The sequence below is a fragment of the Populus euphratica genome, unplaced genomic scaffold, assembly GCF_000495115.2.
Source record: "Populus euphratica unplaced genomic scaffold, PopEup_1.0 scaffold182.1, whole genome shotgun sequence".
NCBI classification, from domain to species: Eukaryota; Viridiplantae; Streptophyta; class Magnoliopsida; order Malpighiales; family Salicaceae; genus Populus; species Populus euphratica.
The window spans coordinates 93,073-111,372 of NW_011500063.1; the positions used below are offsets into that span (position 1 = coordinate 93,073).

The 18,300-nt window shown below is 33.1% G+C and overlaps 2 protein-coding genes across 2 annotated transcripts; both read right to left on the reverse strand.

Moving 5' to 3' along the window:
- Positions 1-2,164: 2,164 nt before the first annotated feature.
- LOC105108096 (uncharacterized) lies at positions 2,165-13,144 on the reverse strand. The gene is given in 10 exon segments (XM_011002259.1): positions 2,165-2,823; positions 3,202-3,584; positions 5,574-5,720; positions 6,354-8,084; positions 8,086-8,469; positions 8,552-8,746; positions 8,927-9,007; positions 9,803-9,892; positions 11,041-11,127; positions 12,595-13,144. Coding segments are annotated over 10 exon segments (3,288 nt in total). The 5' UTR covers positions 12,652-13,144; the 3' UTR covers positions 2,165-2,690.
- Positions 13,145-15,317: 2,173 nt separating this feature from the next.
- Positions 15,318-16,616, reverse strand: LOC105108097 (two-component response regulator ARR8-like). The gene is made up of 4 exons (XM_011002260.1): positions 16,295-16,616; positions 15,987-16,174; positions 15,821-15,891; positions 15,318-15,713 (listed from the first exon to the last, which is right to left on the reverse strand). The coding sequence occupies exons 1-4, from the start codon at positions 16,407-16,409 to the stop codon at positions 15,509-15,511; spliced, it is 579 nt and encodes a 192-aa protein (XP_011000562.1). The 5' UTR covers positions 16,410-16,616; the 3' UTR covers positions 15,318-15,508.
- Positions 16,617-18,300: the final 1,684 nt, after the last annotated feature.

Sequence of the window (18,300 nt, forward strand, 5' to 3'; positions counted from 1 at the left end):
TTTTTCTATGTGAAAAAAGTGCAAGGCTAAAAGAAATCCAAATCTTAAATCATTGTTTCAAGTAGTAATTTAAATGATACAAAAACAATAACAATAAATAAACTGGAAAAAAAAAAACCACACTTGAACCTATTCGAATTATTAAACAACCCAATATTAATCTAATTGAAGTAAAACCATAAAGAGAGTAAAACTTGAAAAAAAAACAAGAGTAGAAAACATTAGCTTAAAAAACAAGAAAAAAAATCAAGAAAACTCGGGCGAACCTCCTAAATCTATTCTAATATAAAAATCTTAGACCCGAGTTTAATCAAGAAGTTTAAATTTTATCCAATTTAACTTTAAAAAAAGGAATCATTGAAAAAATATCAATAAAAAAATTGCAAAAAAAAGAAAAGAATAAGTATAAGATTTGAGAGAAAAACACCCAAGGAGTATGAAATTTGAAAAAACAAAATGATCCTAAACAAACTAAATAGTAGTTAAAAGAATGAATATTAAATTTGAAAGATTAAAAAATTATAAGAGGTAAAACTAAAAAACATTTATAATTTGAAATTGAAAAAAATAGCAGGAGATGAAATTAAAAAAATTCATAGAGTGTGAACCCAATAGAAAAATCCTAAACAAATAAGAGAAAACTCTTAAAAAAATAAAAATAAAAATAAAAATAAGAAAACATAAGCGCAAAAATAGGGAAGAAAAACCAAGCAAATCACCTTCCAAACCTGGTGTAATATCTAAAACAAGTATCTTGTAAAATCTTGAACCTATGTTTTATCAAGAAACTTAACTCTCAATAAATTTATTTTTGAAGGATAAAATTAAAAAATATATATTTATAAAAAAAACCTACAAAGGAAAAAAATAGCAACAAAAACAATAAATATAAAATTTGATATAAAAAACCCAAGGAGGATGAAATTTAAAAATAATAAAAATGATTCCAAAAAAATAAATTATAATTAAAAAAATTATAATCAAATTTGAACGATTTAAAAATCATATGGGGTGAAATTGAAAATCATTTATAATATGACAGATTATTTATAAATTAAGAAATTATTGGGGTGAAATAAATTATTTTTTTTTATAGAGGGCTAACATAATAGAATCAAACAAAAAAAAGAGGATAAAAAATAGCAAAACATTAGTTTCAAAAAGAAAAGATAGAAAACCAAACAAACTTGATAAATTTGTTAAACCTGATCTAATCTCTAAAAGTTACATTCTTGTGAAGTGTTTGACCCAAATTTAATTCAGAAGTTTAATTCTTAACCAATTTAATTTTAAAGGAAGAGATCAATAAAAAAAATATTAATAAAAAAACCTTGCAAAAAAATAAAATAAAAAATAAGCTCAAACAAAACAAATAACAATTAAAAGAATTATCACCAACTTTTAAAGACTAAAAAAAAATCATAAGATGTGAAATTAAAAAATATTTATAAAAACCAAGTAAACTTGAACAATCATCTTAAACCTAGTCATATCTTAAAATCTCGCAATAAAAGTTGCAACAATGTTTTTGTTTTCAATTATATTCATTAAAAATAATTTACAACAATGCATTTTAGTACCCTTGAAATTCATAATAAAATCAAAATATAATGATAAAAAAAAAAAAAAAAATCTTGGGTGAGAGTTCAATTGGTTTCATCTTTAAAGGTATAAAAGTAATCACACTGCTATATAAAAAATACAAATACAAAATTGCCCTCAAATAGCAAACATTGAATTATTTTATTCAAAGGTTAAAAAAATAATTTGACCGTACATTTAAAAACCAAAATCACCAACATAACCCAACACATCTGACAAAAGATGACTTGGTTAATTTCAATACCAAGTTAAAAGAAGTACGGGTCCATAGGAAAAATAGTAATTACATCATTGTAGTAAATAGCAAACTGTATCCTGAGATATAGTAACTTCACTCAGAGACTTAGTTTTTTTTTTTTTTTCTAATGATGATTTCCTACTCTATCAGAGTTTATAGTATTGTTTTTCATGATAATGCTTCATTATATATTTGTAAAAGAAAGTATTGCTTGATTAATAAAGAATCAGGTTACAAACATCCCGGCTAGAAGATTAATCCGGCAAAGGCCAAATCAAGTAATATTTTTTTTTCAAAGGATCAAACTTTAGAATATTATTTTGGAAGAGAGAAAAGGAATTATATGACACCAAACATAAAATTACAAGACACGGAGCTATCGATCCCATTAACAAATATGCTTAGAGAACACAAAATTTAATAACACTGAATTTGAGGTTTTAACAAGATTGGAATATGCATTCCCTCTATGGACGACAGACAATCTGTATAGTATTTTGCTTATGAATTTACAAGGCAGCTGTTTGATTTCGAAGTCAGCAACCTACTTACAAAAAATTTACATAGCCCCTTACGACCTTTCAACACTCCCCTCAAAAAAAATAAAAATAAAAAAATAATAATATTAGAGGAAGAGAGAATATGGACACACTTACGGGAAGAAATTGAAAGTGGAAGAAACGAGATCTGAGGGAGAAAAAATTTCCACCCACCTCCACCCTCTAAAGAACAAAATTGGCTTCCTCCAAATTCCAATCTGGACTAGAAATTTATATCCAATTTCTGATCTTGCAGCAAAGAATTAGCATTTGGCAAAACACTAGTCAAGTTGCATATTAGATGTTGCGGGTCAATGGGCTAACCCTTCCCTCCCCACACTAACAAGAGACCTCTCACCCATGGGAACATTGTATTGCTGATATAATCTGGCTCTGTTGGATGCCCACCATTGTTCTGCTTGTTTTTCGCTGAAACGCTTTCGACTGCAGTAAAAGTAGTTCAACATGCAATAGCATAAGGTTTCCAATAAAGAAGATAGAAATTACTAATTTATAAAATCTTAGATCTTCACTTGGATGCTTCCACCCGGAGGATGGAACCTTTAGAGAACAAGTACTAGAGGCAGTACAGAAACCTGTATGGTCCAAACTCATATACTAGCAAAATATGAACCTAAAAGCAGCCAGGAACTTTACCACCTTAGTTATGGCCAAAGCTAATAATGGCTGCATTCCACTGAGAGAAAATATCATGGGTCAAGCAGTCAACTTGTTGTAACAGAGGGGAGAAACAAAGTGATCATAGAAGGTGGACAGGTAAGGGAGAAGTGGAGGAGAACAAGTGTAATGACTTGAGAATACCTGAAACGGACACGCTTGAGATCTTTGGAACCTCCAGGCAAGGAAACAAGGGTAATATATACACCTGGTTCATCCTGCTCAACCCATTCGTCGCCATTAGTGGGTTCAACTTTTGCCGTTCTGTTCTTATTCCTTAGTGTTGCATCTATGTGTGCCACTTCAGAGTGATGTGGAGTTTGATTAGTGGTGGGTGCTGACACATTCGAAACTACCAAACTGTTTGATCCGTTTGAATCTTGTTCATGACATATTCTGGGACCCCTGAGTTGCTCAAGAACTCCAGGAGAAACAGCTCGTAGAGGAGTGTTGCTAGAGTAATAAAACGAGGGCGAATTGTTGTTTCTTGCTGCTCCAACAGGAACTCTCTCAGCCACGTCTTTCAACTATATTGAAAAGATTAAACACATAAATTAAGATGATTGTCTGATATATTAAGAAAACCTACAAATTTTTAGTTTTTTGACACAGTGCAGCTATAAGCACCCTGTTGATTGCTTCCATACTGCAAAAACAACATTTCCAGATGGAGTTTATGTTGACCTTACCTATTTAGTATGGTTCATGCAATTTTATTTTACTAGCTTTTATTTTACATGCTTAGCATGTGATTTGCATTGTCTTCCTATTTAGATGAGTGAGGTGCTGATATAAGGAGTGCGTGGCTACAAAATAGTCGGAAAGATATGATCAATAAATTATTTGATTCCTAAATCATTAATAGTTTTGAATAAAATTAAAAATATTTAGCTATTAAGTGAGAACACAATGTTTATAGTTATTAGAATGAGATTGAAAATTTTTACTCAATAATTGATGCAATAAAATATATTATATTCTATAATTTCATAATTATAAACGAAGAAAATAATTTTCTATCTACTTCATCTTTTAATAACTTCCTTCCTTTGTTCTTAACTAAATTCAATAGCAAACCATTAAAATTTTTTGTTAACCTATTATTGAAAGAATCTTGCATTATTAATTAATCTGACAATATTATCCATTAATATTAAAGAAAATGTCTAAGGTATTATGCATATGCAATTACAATAATTTTCTTATATCTATATAGAATGAGACTAATAGCAAACATAGTATAAGAGTATATCCTTAAACAATTCTTAAATTTTTGGTATAATAACGAAAATTATAAATACACTTAAATGACATTTCTCATCCTTGAATTCCAATAGTTCAATCATATATAGCCTATATTCAAAAAATCCCATTGAACCTTGCACTATAAAAAATTACAATTGAACTCTTCATATATCAAAATGTTTTTAAATTCACCTCCTATTCAACTCCATTAAAAATCTCAACTAAAATTTGAATTTTAAATTGAAGCATAGACACATGTTACTTCTCACTCTTCTCTTGAAAATCACTTGGTATTTTGTACTTATTTTTCATTGCTTAAATATTTTCTTAATGTTGAGTGGTAGTTTGACAAAGATAATCAATGTCCAAATTATTTTTCAAAAAAAGTGATAGGTATAATATCATAATCACTTATATTATAATATTTGCAAGTCAATCAATTTGCTCATATTAAATGTCCTTGTTCAAATATTTTTTATCTCCAAATAATATGAATTTATAAGATAATGATTTGTTGACACTTTGTCTACAAGTTTATTAAGTTATTTATATAACAATAGAGTATTCTAGTTGAAATATGAGAATACATGCAATTTTGTTAACTAAATCATTGATCATGATGCTAGTTTTTTCTATTCCGAGAAGATTATTAAAAGCTTCCTATAAATAATGAACATTATAACCTACAAACATGAAATATGATTTCTATTAATTTGTTATTAATTGAACTTGACATTTTAAAAAATAACGCAAGGCTCAATCATCCATTTTTTAACTTGAATTTGTTATGATATTAATTAGACCTCCAAAATAATTGATCCATTGTGTTAGGACACAAGCCTGGCAAAAGATTAAAAAAAGGTATAATTAGATGAATTATGGTACTATCCATTTTTTAAATTGGAATTTGTTTTGATATGAATTATACCTCCAAATTAATTGATCCATTGTGTTAGGCACACAAGGCATCAAAAGATTAGAAAACAAAGAGCAAAATTAGTTGAATTATGGTCCAAGAATAACGCATAAACAATTCCAAGAGATTCCAAAATACATTCATATGATACCAAAAGCATTGTGCAAGTATTGTCCTCTAATCCTACTTTTTGAAATTCAAAACAAACTTTGCTCATATCAGATCTAGCACCTTTGTATTGAAATGCAGAATACCTTATATTTTGTGAGAGTGCACATTGCTAGACTCTCATGCCCTTAAAAAAAGTTATCTCCACCAAGGACTATGAGGTTATAAACATGAGGTTTTAACTTACTTGGGCAGTGAGTGACTTAATTACTTCCTTTGCTGCCTTGCATTTTGCAGCCTCCTCCTCTGCTACTGCAGCAGCCTCCTTTAACTTACTGGTTGTTCTTTCCAGCTCAACTTCCTGAAGCTGAGCTTTATGTGTAAGTTCTTCGACCTGCATTACACAACCAGTCAGCCATAATTAATCAATGACGTGACCTAAGCAAAGTGCTTTACAGGCACAATAATATGGCCAGAAGAAAATCACTAAAGTCACTTATATTTGTTTCATTATGACCATGCAGCTCTAAACTGGATCTTAATCCAACCATGTCATTAACCACAGTAACAATGACGATGAGAGGTTTTGAAATTAGACCTATCACCAGCACAGATCTTTGTCTCCATGTTAATTATAACATACAGTATTGCAAAACAACTTCGTCCATCTCCACCCAGGGAAAATAAAATCCTAAAGAAGCAAGCGTAAGAAACTCATAATAAACTATAACCAAAGGATAAAAAGGAGACTCTCAATACAGCAACAAAAGGATTCGAACCATAGAAAAGACAGTTTTTTTTTTTGGTTGTTTAAAAAGGAGACAATATATTTTATAATTTCATGCAGCAAGATACCACACGATGTATACACTTCTGATCTTTGCAAAAATGTTTGTGATGGTAAATGTTCAGCCACTGACAATAAATTCCTAGGATAATGTGTGAGGGAATGGGCATACCTAATGTTGCTCAAAACAGGAAATTTTAGGAATAGATAACTGAAACCATAGAGGGTAGTTATGTCTACCTGAGCTCTTAATTTTACAACTTCTTCATGCAGGCTGTCATTTAACCTTCCAGTACCATCCACGGCAACTTTCGGCAACTCATGCACTGAGAGAGTTGGGGTTGGTGTTGTAGCGCAAGGGGGACTAGATCGCCTTGATGTTGGAGATGTTGCTCGAGACATCATTCTTGATCCAGGAACAGAAGCTGAGAAAAATTTCTTGGAGGATCCAAATGATTTAGAGTTGTTAAATGCATTTCGCTGAGAAACATCATAAGCAGAGGGTGAAACCTGAGTGCTAATGGAGCTTGACTTCCTGTTTCTTCTGGAAGACATACTTTCCACCTCTTTAGATGATTCCATAGAGAAGTTTCTTCCAAGCTTAGCATGTGATCTTGTATTCGAATTTTCACTCTTTTCTGTGACTTCATTTAGTCCCTGACTCTCACTTCCTCTTCTACTAAGAGTAGAGTGAACTGACAAGTCAGTTCCGGTGCTTCTTCTAATTTTGCTAAAACAATAATCACAGACACGGTAAGGTTTGTTAGGATTTGGAGCCATTGAAGCCTTGAGAGACTTTTTATTACTACATGAATGGCAGAAAACAAGCCCACAATTATAACAATTGTGCCGTTTCCGTTTGAAATTAAATGGGAGGTGGCAACCCGAACACATTGATTGATCGATACCGGATACCCATTTATGAAGACAGATAGCTGCAGTAAAACTAGTGCCGCAGACAATACCTTTAACCTGTTTGTCTTTCAAAGCTTCAACTACAGATGGGGAATTTCTATCATCTGCATCACCATGACCTAGCCTGCCATTTGCACCCTTTCCCCATGTGTAAACTTCAGTTCTTGAGGTCAAAACTGCAACATGATAAGCACCACAGGCTAATTCTTCAACAAAATTTTTCATGAGCTTTCCCTCAACACGAGTAGGGACCTTGCCATCCGCTTGAGGATTTCCCAGTTGACCATATACAGGGCTTCCCATGGTGTAAACTTGGCCCGAGGTTGTAAGAGCAACAGTGAGGCTGTGACCACAGGCAACTTGACAGAAGTTGGGTTCAACAAGAGTAGCAACACAAGTGGGCACTAGTCTAGCTTCCTTATCACCATGCCCAAGACGACCTTTATCTCCATCTCCCCACGTGAAGAGTTTTCCTGAAGAACAATTACTGGAACTTGATGACCCAACCATGATTTCAACAACTGCAGCTGTGTGCCACACACCACAAGCTACTCGCATGGTGCGGAGGCCCTTAAGGGACTCGACCTCCCTGGGTGTTGACACGCTACTTCGGTCTCCATGTCCTAAAACCCCAAAGGTTCCATCTCCAAATGTAAACAATTGGCCAGCAGAGGTTACAACAGCTGTGTGCCATGGTCCACATGAAACTGATGAGACATGTATTCCCTCTAGAGGTCCACTTAACTTTCTTGGAACCCACTGAGTAGCTTCACTTCCACATCCCAAAAGTCCAAAATTATAAGCATTACCACCCCAAATGTACAAATCACCAGAAAGTGTTACTGCACAAGAATGATATTCTCCACATGCTACAAGTTCAACATTGAAATTTTTTAGTCCATCTACAAACTTTGGATGTGAAACATCAGAGTCTACACCATGTCCAAGTCTGCCTCCTAGTTCCTCTCCCCAAGAGAAAACCTCCCCTTGTTTTGTTACCAAAGCAGCATGTTGCCGACCACAAGCTATAGCCTGAACATCTAGTAAAACTGCAGATCAATAGAACTGCGGATTCCAAGGCTTTTGGCACAAAAGAATCCATCTGAGTATTGGAACCTCCAATTTTATGAACTCCGCCACCTAGAAAGCCCTCACCAGTGCCTTCACCCCAAATATAAACATCCCCTAAAGCATCATTGTCATCACGGCCAGAGCCTTGACTTGATGAACTAACAGCACTTGATAAACTGACCCTAAAAGCTTCCGTGTTTGTATTCTTCATACGACCTGTTGTTTCATCTGAGCCTGGCCCACAGGCAGATTCTAACGGAAATAAAACCTTGGGAGGCACAGTGCATGCTGCATCAGACAATGCCTTCTCTAAACCAGCTTTAGGAGGACTATCATATGGAGTATGAAGACGAAGAGGATCTGTTCCATCCTATATCAGTGACAAGAAAATTCTCTTTAACGTGCATAGCACTGAAACATACTTTTGAGAATGAAGAAGCAACGAAACATACCTTCATTGAACTATCATCACTACCAATTGCAAAGCTCAAAGGAGAACTTCTAAGGGTGTATGCTCTAGGACTATTTGCCTCAGATAAAAGTCCATCACTTCTAGTTTCTTCTCTCTTTTTCCAAAGCTGGTGATGTGATATTAGTGCCTTTAGACCAGTAAACCAGACTTCAGCTTCTTCTTTGTCCTTGCATATCTGGCAAAACAGGGCTTGATGAGTGGATGATGAAATTTTTCAGCTAATACGGGGCTTGGTACATTACTTAAAGGAACAGCGACTATGCAAATACAGAAGATGGACTCTAAAGATTTTTTAACATGGCATAACTTTGTTGACAAAGGATGAAGAACTGGCCTTTAAAAAGAATATACATACCAAATCTAAAGACCTGTCATTATAAATTAGAGAAAATGACTGGTATTCCTTCTCAGGACGAGGATACCTCTGAAAAATTGGCTGTAGTAAGCAAAATTGAGAACAATCAGTAAGTAATCATTGTTCCAATAAATGAACATAGAATCTTAAAAGTAATTGAAAAACTACCCGACACTTGCAAGCAAAGTTTTCATGTTTTCTCAAGGGGAAAGAAAGAATAAAGCAAAAACCATAATCATCAGAAGCAGACAACAAACATGCAGCACAACATAAGATAAATAATCACAAATAAATGAATTAATTTACAAGCATAGATTCACTGCACCTTGTGGTTTTATTGTTAGCTCCAATGTTCAAGGTAAATCTAGAAAACATTGCAAAATGAAGTGTCCATCAAAAACCATTTTTTCTATATAAACCAAATAGTCACCGAGCCTCTTCCTAGGAATAAACAGTACAGCTTTTGAAAGCTAGAAGACAGTAGATGCACACAGACACATTGCTTCAGAGCAAATCTAAAATAGAAGTTTCAAATGTCAATAGACAATATCCTTGCAATTTCGTTTCCATTAATTCACATAAAAATGGATAGCTTCATTCATTGAAACTTCACATTTATGAGCATGCATCCCTGATCTGGTGAAGTGTAAAGTAGCAGTATCAACATGCAAGGGCAGCTGGAGCTCAACCATTTTGAAAACCCAAGTTACTCACACTACTAACACGCTAGATGCTTAAAAATAAGAAAGAAAATAATTTAAACTGACTATTAACTTGAAAAAAGAAAACCCAAAACTGATCTGCTGCAAAATCATGAAGAGCAATCCGTAAGCAACATACAAAAGTTGTACAGGATCTCAATATGGATAAACTTACAGTGCGCTGACCAGGGATAATTCTGGAGACATGGCTTAGTTTAAGATCCTTCACCTCTTTCCCAGATATCCATATTAGAGCAGATTCATCCTGAAAGAACCAAAACCAAAGGCATACATATTACAGCATACAGAATTTTAATAGAGGTGAATTACGGCAAAGCTCAATAGTCAATATCCTACAGCATCAAAACATGACATAACCGAAACAGCACATTTACATAAATTACCAGAAGTAGCATGTAAAAAGCTTATAATCTAGAAATGGCAAAAAATAAAAAAAAATTAAAGGACCAACTGTCTTGCAGCATTAAAATGCAGCACCTACAAAAGCACATGATAGGACTTGACATGAATATAATAGAGTGCAACACCAAGCAATACTACATGTCATGCATGCATTCATTCAGACACTGATAGAAAAACCTGAAACTGCAGGGAAAGGTGCTCTCTTATCTTTTGATTAGGAAGCAGCACAGACCAAGGTTATCAAACCAAATGGCCCTAACAGCAAGATTAGCACCATCACAAGCCTTATCACTAACTCATATTTTTCAGCTTCAATTTAATTACCCTCATAGATCTTTAGTTCCTCTATCATGTACATTTTTAGCTAGAAACAGAGCAGGGGTGCTGAGAAGGATAACCAGCACAGTTTACTAGACATTCTAAAAGTAGTTTTCCAGACCAATGCAAAAGTAAATGCCTCTACGGTATTTTCTGCAAAGAGTCTTGAAGGCCCATATTCCCATACATATTGAGGTTAGGCCCCTTTCCTTCCTACCATGATGACAAGAATACTAGTGCCTTTCTTTTATCCATTCACCATATTATCACCAATACATAAAACTGGAAACTTGTTCTGCTAAAATTTTATGAAACCTTAGTAGACCTGACTTTCTTCATTTTAGCCTTTGATGAGACAAATGAATTCACGGATAAAGGCAATTTCTGGTCCATCCAATTCTCAACATTGCATCATAATCTAAATTTGGCAAAGTCCAACAAAAATTACTAAGCATCCATAAAAAATATAGTATGAAGAGTGCGCACGCATCATAAAAACAGATTAGCAAATGTAGATGAATGTATGAATCAATCTAATTGAAAAGGAGGCAGTACCAGAAACATGTATATAAATAGCTAACCATAATTTCCTCAACCAGTATCAGTTTGATTTGCCTCAAAAAGAGAAAGATAAAAGGTAACATTCAAACACATGCCTAAATGTAATCTTACATTTGACAGCCTGAAGGGGCAAAACTTGGGCCTCCCTCTACGGCCATACTTGAGCAACTGAGCTCCTCTTTTAAGAGCGGTGATGGCCTGCAGAAAAAATTGCAGCATGAAACTAAATTGAAAATAAACTAAGCAGGCTATGCACAGTGATCTTATAGTTGAAGAGAATAGCATTCACGGTTTTGTACATGCATCACAAGTAGAACTTCCAGAGATGTACAAATTTTTCTCACCGTGGAGAAAAATCTAATAGCGCAACTGTATGATTATATCTCACAATAAGCAGATTCTTATCTCTTTTTTCTTCAATTTCTTTCATGCTCATGGTCCATAATCTATTCAAATCTTTTCTCTTATCCCAGATACCAACATAAGTCTTGGTTTCTAATATAGAAATAAGAGGGGATGGTGCACTGCCCTGCACAGCAGTAAAAATAATGGGTACTTTGTATTGAGCCCATGACATAGATACCATCTGAGTGAGTATTTACAAATTATTGATGCCAGATAGATATGACCACTCACCAAGATAAAAAGATGCAAATTGAGTTGTTAGTCTGTGCTCCAAATTGCATTACAGATAGTACAAACAACATTTTTCCTGACTATATTATTTATATCTTTCACCGTTCTTTGAAAATTTCCGGAGAAACATGCATAAAGTTGAGCCTTAACACCATGTCTTGATGTTTTTCCATATATCCTACCATCACTGCACTTATGTGTTAGTGCCCAATGTAAGACTCGCTCATGCACACTTAAGAAATGTACAAATGCAATTAGCTTACCCTAAAAAGTCGACTAGAATAGTCCATTAAGACTTGCCAATAATCACATGTGATGACATGTTGACACAAACACATCCTATAATAGCATTTCACAATTCAAATAATTTTATGATCTCCTATTGCACTTGGTAGCTTAAATGAAAATTGGCCGCAGAAAATTGACATAATTCATCAAAAACCCTCAAATCCCATTTCATTAATTTGAAACAATTTATGATATCAATGATTCAAAGAAATGAAAAATCAACTTAAGAAATGTACGAGTGCAATTAGCTTATCCTACAAATTCAACCAGAACAGTCCATTAAGGCTTGCCAATGACCACATGTGATGACATGTTGACACAAACACATCCTATAATAGCATTTCACAATTCAAACAAATTTATGATCTCTTAATGCACTTGGTAGCTTAAATGAAAATCAGTGGCCGCAGAACAATTGACATAATTCATCAAAAACCCTCAAATTTCATCTCGCTGGTTTGAAAAAAGTTATGAAACCAAAGATTCAAAGAAATGAAAACTCAACTTTCAAATAACCAGAAGGCCAGCAAACACAGTCAGTGCTAAATGACTTTAACATTTAATCAGCATCGCCATTTACCTGCTTATGCTTTTAACACAACCACATTGCACTCTAATATCAAAAAGAAAAAACAAATCTACGACACAAACATAACACTAAACTTCTTAATCATCAACGACATATTAATTAGCAAAATCAATAACACTTTATTATACCAATAAACAGTAACAAAAAATTACCAATTCAACATCTCTCTCTAAGGGGCCCACTCGCAACGCCGGCTCCAAAGTAGCCATTCTCTCCAATCTTGACACGATCAAAACTCTAACATAACCCTACACATCGCAACGCCGCCACAACAACAACAAAATCCACCAACACAAACACACATTGCCTCATTTAAACCCTGAATCACTCACTCTCAGCTCCTCGAAACCCTCACATTACCAAGAATAAAATCTCGAACAGCTAAAAAAATTGCAAAACCAATCTATTCAATCTTGAACAGTCAAAAACGTAAGAAATAAATCGGCGGAATCGACTACGAAAAAGGATGATTATTAGGTTTTAACGCAGCACGACGAGAGAATATGATGTAATCGAATATTCTATTAAGTCCGTTGGATTCGAGGAAATGTGTTTTTTTTTTTTGTTTGGTTGGGGAGAAAATGCGAGAGAGAAAAGGGAAAGGAAATAGGGAAAGGGAAGCTCGTTCGTTTGCTTGTTATTGATGAGAGTGGAGTGGCTGAGTGAGAGAGAATCTGTTATTTAATTAAGAGAGAGAGAGAGAGAAATTGAGAGTTCTTGAAAATGATTGATTTTGAGAGAAGTTGAGAGTTCTTGAAAATGATTGATTTTGATTTATTTTTTCCCCCTCTATTGTGCCCTAAAGGCACATGTTCAAGAAATCACTCAAATTTTCCAGTTACCACCACCGCGAGTAAATTTATGGTAAATTGAATTTTCTATTTTTTATAAGAATTATTACAATAATAATATAGAGATAAATATCTAATAATTGAATAGTTTAGATTAAAGTTATTAGATTTTGCTAAGCTTGTGGTTAGTAGAATTAATTCAAAATAATATTATTTCAAGATTTAAAAAAAAATTCAAGCCTTGTATAGATTTTGCTTATATTTATAAATTGACTTGAATTAAAGATAAACCATGTTAACTTATATTTAATTTGTTAAATTTAAAATTTAACTTGAATTAAAGATTGAATGGATCAAATTTAATAGTATTAGTTTAGATTTTATAAACTTAAATTATGAGTAAAAAAGTGCATAGATATTTAATTTGTTTATGGAATTCTATAAAAATTTAGTTTTGATAAATGGAAGAATATTTTAAAAGAAAGTATAATTGAAGACAATATGAAAGGAAAGATGATCCAGAGGGATATTAGACTGCTTTGATGTATGAAAATATATGAAAGTTTAATGGAAAAAATCTCATATTAATTTTGGTATATGAAGAAATAATTAAAACAATTTTTTAAAAAATAATTAACGAGAGTTGTTTTGGATTAACTTTCCTGTAGTAAAACTATATTATTACTAAATATTAATGCTCAAAACAATAAATAATGTACTCATAAAAAAATATTTTCTAATAATTTCCCTGCCCTTACTCGATAGGGATATTCCAACTAAAATATACTTTATAAAAAAATATTATTCACTTACTACCTCGGACTCCAATTTGAAGCACGTGGATACGCAGAACATGCCATTGCCTTGGGTCAATTCATTTATTTATTTATTTATTGCACTGACCTTAGTCAACGATGCTGACTTCTTAATGTTTGTCGCGTGGCCATGAGACCGTCTGGATTTTGGCCATGTGAGGCTGGGGCCTATCGAGGAACTTTTTGTTCATTTCACGGCACCGTTTTGTGTTGTCGTCTTGTGAGTTTGCTATAAATATCTCCATGTCAAATCTAAAGTCGGAGATTTACTCAATGGTAAGATCTATATCAAAATGTGTTTTTTTTTTTTTTAAATAAACACGTTGTTTTGAAATGAAAAAAAATCATGATCGAGAAAAACAACAGGGCCCTACAACTGAGCCTATGGGCCAGGAAAAGCTACATGCAGTTTGGAACTGGCCCTCTAAGGCTAAATCAAGTGAGGCCGGGCCACCTTATAGACGAAGACCCAGAGCCATTCTGTTAGGAAACAGAGAAAAAGTAATTTTGGGCCCCCAGATAATTTTATGTTCTCACAACCGAAGGCAGCAGAACACAAATGGGCCCTATGAATGAAATATCTCTCTTCGGAGATGCCCTTCTTGACCCTAAAGGCTACTATAGTCATTGCATCAAAAAATCTAATGACATCTCTTGAAAAGGCGAAAAAATCAATAAAGCAACCTGCTGTGTTTCGTTTTAAATGGAATCTCTCTCTTGAAAATAAATAGAAGTGACTGGGGTGAATTGAACTGGGCTTTCTTAGCCCAACATGGGGTATTGAAAAATTATCTGTTTTACATTTTATTCAGGTGAGATGTCAGTTTTACCTTTATTTAGGTGAGATGTTAGGTTTATCAGTTTATCGAATTTATATATATTTAAATTTAGTGTGTAGCTGAAATTTAAAAATATTAAATTTAATAACTCATTAAATTAATATACATTTAGATTTAGTATAATTCATATGTACTTCAATTTAACAGAACACGTTCATGCCTATTAATTCAAGCTTAGTATTATGCCAAATATATATATATATATATATATATATATATATATATATGTGATGAATCAATATATTTTGTTTATGTTATTTTTTATAAATCTAATGTTTTTTAAAATAAAATAAAAAACAGGACAATAACGCAATACACATATAATGGCATGATACTAAGTTTGAATTAATAGGCATGTGGCTTAGCTACGCCGAATATATATATATATATATATATAAACATTGCAAGCAATACCTTATTGATCAATGAATTGGATGAAAATAAGATATAATTGTTGATTAGTTTTAGCAAAACAAAAATGAATTCTTCCTGTGGTGATTCACAACGGGACTAATAATGGATAAATCCTATTAGCTTGATTTCCATCTTTCTCAATTAATCTATAGAGCATGTACGCGTCAAAAATAATGAAAAAAAAAAAAATCGGAAAATCTCCTGGGATCAGACAACTTCCAAGCCATCATTGTATCTTGTTCTTGTTCGATCTGGAGAGTTAACAATTTCTTCCATGCCCTTTCTCTTGTTATTGGGTTGATCTTCTTCTTCTTCCTTGCATCTTCCCTTCATTAGATGGGGTCTAAGCTTGTTGACATCTGATAATTGAACTGGCTTCAAGAAGAACTCTTCAGCTCCTTCTTTTAGGCATCTGATCAATAAAAACCATCCATAAACCAAGTCAGATTTAAATATTCCAAGTTTCATCTTTGAAATGCAAAGAAATTGGAAAAAAATCATCAATCTGAGTTGCCTCACCTGTTGATTCTTGATGGGACATTCTCTGAGGACATGATCACAACAGGGATGTCCTTGAAATATTTAGATTCCTGAAAAAAATATGCAGCCATAGAGTCAGATTTCTAGCACATGATCAATGGGACAAAAACAGATTAATACCTTGAAGCACAATCAGATTGATTACCTTGATCTTTTTTAGAAGATCATAGCCTGTCATTCCTGGCATACAGTAATCTGTAATGATCATATTAATTTCAATGTGCTGATGATAGGGGTCAGGGGAAACAGAGGCAGGTTTTGAATCTCTCAGCTCATTTTCTCCATTCAAGCCCAAAAACTCCAAGGCCTTGCTTCCTGAATCCACTGCCGTGACTGTAAAATGACCCAAAACCAAAAAAAAAATGTCAGTAATCAAGAATCCAAGATCAAAATGATATATAATCCAAGAAACCCTTTAGGCTTTGACATCCATATACATGGCTATGGTTGTACCTTGATAAGAAGAGGTTTTAAGGAGCCTTTCAATCAACTTTCTGTCAATAAGGCAATCATCAACAGCAAGAACATGAAACTGAGTCTCAGTAGCCATAGCCATATCCACAGTCATTACAATTCCACTAACGATGTGTCAAGCCAAGAAGAGACGGAGAAGAAGAGAGAATATTGAAACGAATAAAGCGGGATGAAGAGAAAGAAGGGAAGGGAAGGGACTTTTAAATGGGAAGCCATGGGAGGTGCGAGTCCTGTAGAAAATCTGGACACTTTGGAAAGCAAGATCCGGCAGATTTCCTAGAGAATCTTAAGGATCTTCTACGTTGATTTTTGAATTAGACAACAAGCAAAGATGGTGATATGTGTTTTATTTTTTCCATTTTAATAATTGGACCTTACTCGTTTTATTCTTTTTAAATCTTGACCCTTCGATTAAAGTTTGAGACAAGCTATTCCAGGAAGGTGCCCCCAACTTGACCTCTTCAATTTCAGACATGGTACGGTTTGACAGTTCCATGCACGTGCATAAACTGCTACCAGATATGCAATTGTTTTTTTTTTTTTTTTGCCAAATTTCTAGGTTGCGGGAAAAGACTGTAATTATCGAGTTAAGATCAATTAATTTTATTATAATTTTTTCAATTAACTTGGTCAGATCAACCAAATTTTATTTTATTTAAAATCTACATCAGCTTATAATTTAAAATCAGCATTGTAGGGAAATATTTTAAGGATTAAGTGGTTTTGAAAGAAGATTTTCACGTCCATCTAACTTGATTTGTCTTATAAGATCATCTAACTTGATTCTATTAACAATTACATATGAGTATTGCTTATAATATGTTTAACATTGTGGTACAATGTATTTTATTTAAAGATGTGTTAAAATAATTTTTTTAAATTTTATTTTTAATAGTAGCACATTAAAAAATACCAAAAAGAAAAACCAATCAATTTAATATTTTTCATATCAAATATATTTTTGAAACAAATTAAACCTTAATATAAACACGGGGTGAAACTAATGCCATGATTTTGGCGGGCGAAACTTCACATCTTAATCATGTTTTTTGCATAAAAACGTAATTAATTATGATCCATGGGAATTAATTTGTGGGGTCTTTCTAACTGTTCTTTCTTTGGATTTATTTATGGGTTTTGTTTTCTTTTTTGGAAGACATTGCATCTTGCCTTGTTGTGTTTTGTTCGGTGTACCAAATAAATTAGGCACTCGATTGACCCTAATCTTCTATTACCCTCAATAAAAGCAATTTGTAGTTTTCTTTCTCTTTCTCCATTGAAAATTAGATTTGCCTGCGCCTGTGGTTTTCTTTCTAGGATTTAGCATTTGTGATCAAGGCTATAATTATGTCATCAAAATTCAGAAGCAACGGGCAAGCCACTCGCATAAAAGAAACTCCTTCGAATATACAAGTGTCAGCACGAGCAATGGGCAAATGGCAAGCAACCAGCAATGACACACAGTTTAGAACCCACAAGCAACCAAGCAAGGCTCGTTAGTTGAGAACTTGTAAAGCATAATTCAATCCTCAACCTCTCGCTAATATATCAAAATCCTCTATATTTTATAATTTATTTTATACTACATTATTATACTTTTATGACTTGCATTACAAATTTAATAAATTAAAAAATATTAACCCGGTTAAATCTAATATATTTTCATTGTAATTTTTTTAAAAATTTATCTTGATTATCTAAGTGAAATTATATTTTTAATAATTATTTAAATTATCTTTGAAATTACTAAATCAACCTAATTATATTAAGTTGATCCTTACATATATTTTTTTTACTAAAAAATGGTAGTAACGTTTAACTTTTTATATATTAAGAGAATTGATCTAACTTATAGCGCGTACAATAATTGATTATTATCTAAAATCCTTCATGAAATCATGAATAACACAAAGTTTAGAACCCACAAGCAAGGCTCATTAATTGAGTAGAACTTGTAAAGCATAATTCAATCCTCAACCTCTTGC